The sequence below is a fragment of the Poecilia reticulata genome, linkage group LG5 (genome assembly GCF_000633615.1).
Source record: "Poecilia reticulata strain Guanapo linkage group LG5, Guppy_female_1.0+MT, whole genome shotgun sequence".
NCBI classification, from domain to species: Eukaryota; Metazoa; Chordata; class Actinopteri; order Cyprinodontiformes; family Poeciliidae; genus Poecilia; species Poecilia reticulata.
In genome coordinates, this window is record NC_024335.1 from 499,642 (window position 1) to 504,332 (window position 4,691).

A 4,691-nucleotide genomic window follows, 5' to 3' on the forward strand; every position below is an offset into this window, starting at 1 on the left:
CAATGTAACGTGATCCTCTGATTGGCTCAGCAATGTAACCTGATCCTCTGATTGGCTAATCAATGTAACGTGATCCTCTGCATTAAGTGATGGCAAAGCGGGGCGTCATCACGACTTTACATAAGTGTGTCTTTACCTCTGCAGCAGAGGCTCCGCCGAACCCCTGAGACCGACTCACCGAACCTCTGGGGTTCGACCGAACCCAGGTTAAGAACCACTGGTTTAGCATTAGCATAGCTAAGACTCTTGAATAGCGTATCAGTACTTAGTGGACCTAATGTTTTAGTCTTTTGTGTCCACCACTGGTAATAACTACAGGTGATTTTAAAGCAAACATATATTCTCCATGGCAACCATGGCGGCCATGTTGAAAGATAAAAAACTACAAGTAAATATAATTTCCATGGGTCCAGCTGATTTATCTGTGATAAAACTACATTTTCCATGATGACCAAGTTAGGTTTTTGCATCTGCTTGTGAAAGATTTTGTTGAAATATTTGATTATTTGCTGCATTCACAAACATTAAACGTTGTTTAAAACGGAGTTAATGAAGCAGAGAGGTGAAGTTCAGACATCTGGAGACATAAATCCTTCCAGTCTGATCCGATCAACCCGGGTGAGTCCCTGGACTCACCGCTGATGGTGGCCCTCTTGGGCAGGATGGTGATGGCGCCCACGGCGGCGTCCTCCAGCTGGTGGATGGGGCTGTTCTTGGACCCCCAGCTGTCGGAGCCGATCCACAGGAAGTGTCCGACCTGATCGGCCCGCTTCGAGGCGTTCAGGATTCCCCTGCAGCCAAAGCAAAACCCAGAGCTCAGCGTCTACGGAAGCCTGGAGGGCCAGAGAGACGGCTGGATAATCAATACCCTTTATTGTCCCAAAGCGGGGAAATTCAGGACAGAGTAAATGAAATGAACATGATGATTTTAAGAACAAAGAAACAAACCAAATGTCTAAAAACATTTAAATAGTTGGTAGTTTCAGGCAGGTTTAAGAAAACTAATCTGAGAAATAAAGTTTCCCCGAAGCGTTGATGATAACCAGGAATGAACGATTAAACAGAAAAAACCTCAACTGAATGAAGTTACAGTAGCAAACAGCCGTCAGCAGGACGGACTGATTGAGACGAGCCCCGGTACCTGATGTCCTCGTCGGAGGCGAACAGAACCACGGCTCTGGCGTAGCGGGTGTCCAGCAGCTGCCGGATGATTTTGTCAAAGTCCGACGGTTTGTGTTCGTGGGGAATCTTCAGAGACTGAGCGATGCAGATTCCACCTGCGGAGACAAAAACACACGGATGAACTCTGGAGCTGGACTTCAGGAACGTTTAACTTCAGAGCCGAGTCGGTTCTGAAGGGTAAGAGCTGCGTGAAAAGTCACAGGAGAGCTGGAGGAAACGGCGCCGCGGGGGGCCGCGGAGCGTCACGGAGGACCGCGGGGCGCCGCGGAGCGTCACAGGGGGCCGCGGGGCAACGCGCAGCGTCACGGAGGACCGCGGGGCGCCGCGCAGCGTCACAGGGGGCCGCGGGGCAACGCGGAGCGTCACGGAGGGCCGCGGGGCGCCGCGCAGCGTCACGGAGGACCGCGGGGCAACGCGGAGCGTCACGGAGGGCCACGGTGCGCCGCTCTCTGGCATTTCATGAACCACCTACGACTCTTTGACGTCTCTCTGCAGCTGCAGCGACTTTGACTGTTCCCAACTCAGCCGAGTCTCACTGCTGGTTTAAAAAGCCCTGAAGGAGCTCAGACGGTCAGTTAGAGGGAAATGACATCACTTCCTGTACCCGGTAAGTACAGAGGTGGGCAGAGTAGATAATCTACAACTAGATCTACTTCAACATATTTTTACTCAAGTGAGACCAAACAAGTATTTTAAAAACTCAAGTACTGAGTAACCAATCAAATTATCATTTAATCATCAGACGGATCAAAAAATGACAATAATTCATTTAAGTAACAAACATTAAATTAATTTTTATTGAAAGAAATCAGTTTTTCAATAAAAAAAAGATATGAAGCTTTAACAAATCAGGAAAGAGAAGAAATATTTCAAAATAAAAGTAAAATGTGCAGCATAGTTACCACACTAGTAACTAGTGTAGTAAAAAACTAGTAACTAGTTACATTTACATGAGAAATAATGTAAATGTAACTAGTTACTACACAAGTCTGAAATATGAAACTGTTTGGGAAAAAGCAGAGTAGTAAGAGGATGATGAGTTGCCGAAGGTTGACGAGTTGCTGGAGGATGACGAGTTGCTGAATCTGCTCTTCCTCCTGTCTGGAAACTCAACACCCTGTATGGCAAGCTGTGTTATCATAAAGTCGGAGACGAAGATGCTGACGCGCGGTAACCATGGCGACAGCGCGAGCGAGCTGCAGGCGGCCAGAGCCTCAGCAGACTGATGATGAACATGACCGCGATGAAAGCGGCCCGGTTCTGATTCCTCGGCTCGCCCAGCAAAGCTTTTAGAACTCATTTGATCAAAGGTGCTGAAATATTCATGATGTTTCTGCATTTTTAATGAGCCGCACGCGCTTCAGGGCGACGCTGCGGTCCAATCAGAGCGGCCCGCAGCCCGGCTCCAGGTTCCTGCTGGAACCTTCTCTCAGCTGGACCCAGCGTTCCTGTCGCGATCAGCCTGGAAACGTCTTGTCCTCTGAATCGTCTCACACTCATTCTTACCGCGGAGGGTTGGTAAAAACACTCAGGTGTTTTCAGCCTCATCTCTGACGTTTAAGGTTTTAGCTGCCAGACGGGTTGACACATCAAACATGGACAGAGTAAGAAGCAGATCATTCAGAGCCAAATGGAAACTCTGTAAGCAAATTACTGCTGACACACTGAATGGACTGGAGGTGGCAGATAACAGAGCAATAATCTAATCTAACAGCATGAACAGTGAAATAATAAATATAAACTACACGTCGCTGCGCCATCAGGACATCTGCACCTGGTTTCTCTCTGAAATAGTTTAGGTTTTACTGTGTTTCCCTCCTTTAGTCCGGTCGACCCGGTTCTACTGGAACCAGAACTCCAACGACACAAAAACCTCTGAAGACACTGAGAGCAACTTCCTTCTTCACCAGATGGAAACAAGATGGCGGATTTTAGCGGTTGGAGGATTTCTCTTTAGGCCAGGGGTGTCAAACTCCAGTCCTGAAGGGCCGCTGTCCTGCAGTTTTTAGATGTGCCACAGGTACAAAACACCTGAATCAAATGGCTTAATTACCTCCTCAGTTCTCCAGAGCCTTGCTAATGACCTAATTATTCTATTCAGGTGTGGTGCAGCAGAGGCACTTCTAAAAGTTGCAGGACACCGGCCCTCAAGGACTGGAGTTTGACACCCCTGCTTTAGGCTAAAGACCAGGAGCCATTTCTGCTGCTAGCGCTAGGCTAGCACGTTAGCTTTGGTTGTATTTACCCAGAATGCCCTGCGCTGTAGTCCACTTCCTGCTGGTGTTGGTCCCAGTGTTACCCTGCATCCTTGGATGGCTGAGGGTAATGTGAATGATCTCCCCTCAGTGTGTGATGCTGTGGTATGAGACACACGTTGAGCTTCCTTCACATTTATTCTTCTTGTGCTCGATCTTCTCTATGCCACCAACGTGGCAGCGCCCCTAGCGGTTGTGTGTGGAATTCCATAGAACTAACTAAAATGACACTAAAGAACTTAGTACAATGAGAAATTAAAGATACAAAAAGAAATTATTTTGGGGTGCCCATTTTCTTCCTTACTGTTTTTAATTTACTAAGAACTCGTTTTTCACCCCTCTACACCTGCAACACTGGTGGAGCGGTCTCCGGTCCGCTTGGCGTTCACATTCAAACGGAACCAGAGTTCACTTCAACCAAACTCTGGAGGACCAGAGGTCAGAGGTCGATTAGCATTCACACCTCACCACCGAACCGGAGTTTATAGACAGACGGACCGGAGTCGGGTTAAAGCGACTGATGGAGTCCTGAAACAACCCGGCCTCGCCGTCCTGCTGCTGTAGCCTCCCCTCTCCGGCTCTTTCGGCTGTGATCATGAATATTTGGTGAGATTTGATCTCCTTAGCAGGAGCAGCAACAGGAGCTGAAGCTGTTTTAAACAGCCAGGAATCCAGAGGAAGCGACAGAAATCCCTGACAGGTGTGATAATCTTCTGCTGCCCATCAGAGGAAACAGGAACACGTTGTTCTCTGACGGACAGATAATGGAGGATAATGAAGATGTCAGCGTCAGAAGAAGAGGATCCAAGGATTTTCTGCACAGATTCATGCAGATGCTCTGCTGCAGGTTCTGATCCGGCTGTTGTTCTCTTGCGCTGGTTCTGTGTGTTTGACTCTCAGTCCTGTTTCTGGTCAGCAGCCGGATCATCCGATCCCTTCTGACTCAATCTGCCCTGCAGGTCCTGGATCAGGTCACGACCTACAGGGAGACGAAGCCCCCAAACCCAAACGTCTCTCCAGGCGCCTGACCTGCTGCAATACGGCTGGGCTAACGCTAACCTGCTGCAGCTTGTTTATGGTTCTACTGGGAAAATCTCACTGGGATCAGATCCACTGGTCCGTGTCAGACCAACCAAACCTACCGGGACCAAAGCTACCGGGATCAAATTTACCAAGACTAACCAAACCTACCAGGACCAAACCTACCAGCACCAAACCTACTGTGACCAAACCTACTGGGACCAAACCTACCAG

At 48.6% G+C, this 4,691-nt stretch overlaps 1 protein-coding gene across 3 annotated transcripts in view; it reads right to left on the bottom strand.

Annotated features, from left to right (window-relative positions):
* The window catches only part of grm7 (glutamate metabotropic receptor 7), a 100,218-nt gene that overhangs the window by 36,609 nt on the left and 58,918 nt on the right, over positions 1-4,691 (bottom strand). For 2 of the 3 annotated variants that reach the window (XM_008408244.2, XM_017304852.1), the window contains exons 3-4: positions 1,142-1,277; positions 637-791 (exon numbers count right to left, since the gene is read on the bottom strand). In XM_008408244.2, coding sequence (XP_008406466.1) covers positions 637-791; positions 1,142-1,277 — 291 coding nt within the window. Of the gene's footprint in view, positions 1-636; positions 792-1,141; positions 1,278-3,427; positions 3,687-4,691 lie in introns of those variants that run through there. The other variant, XM_017304850.1, reaches the window with a different exon arrangement.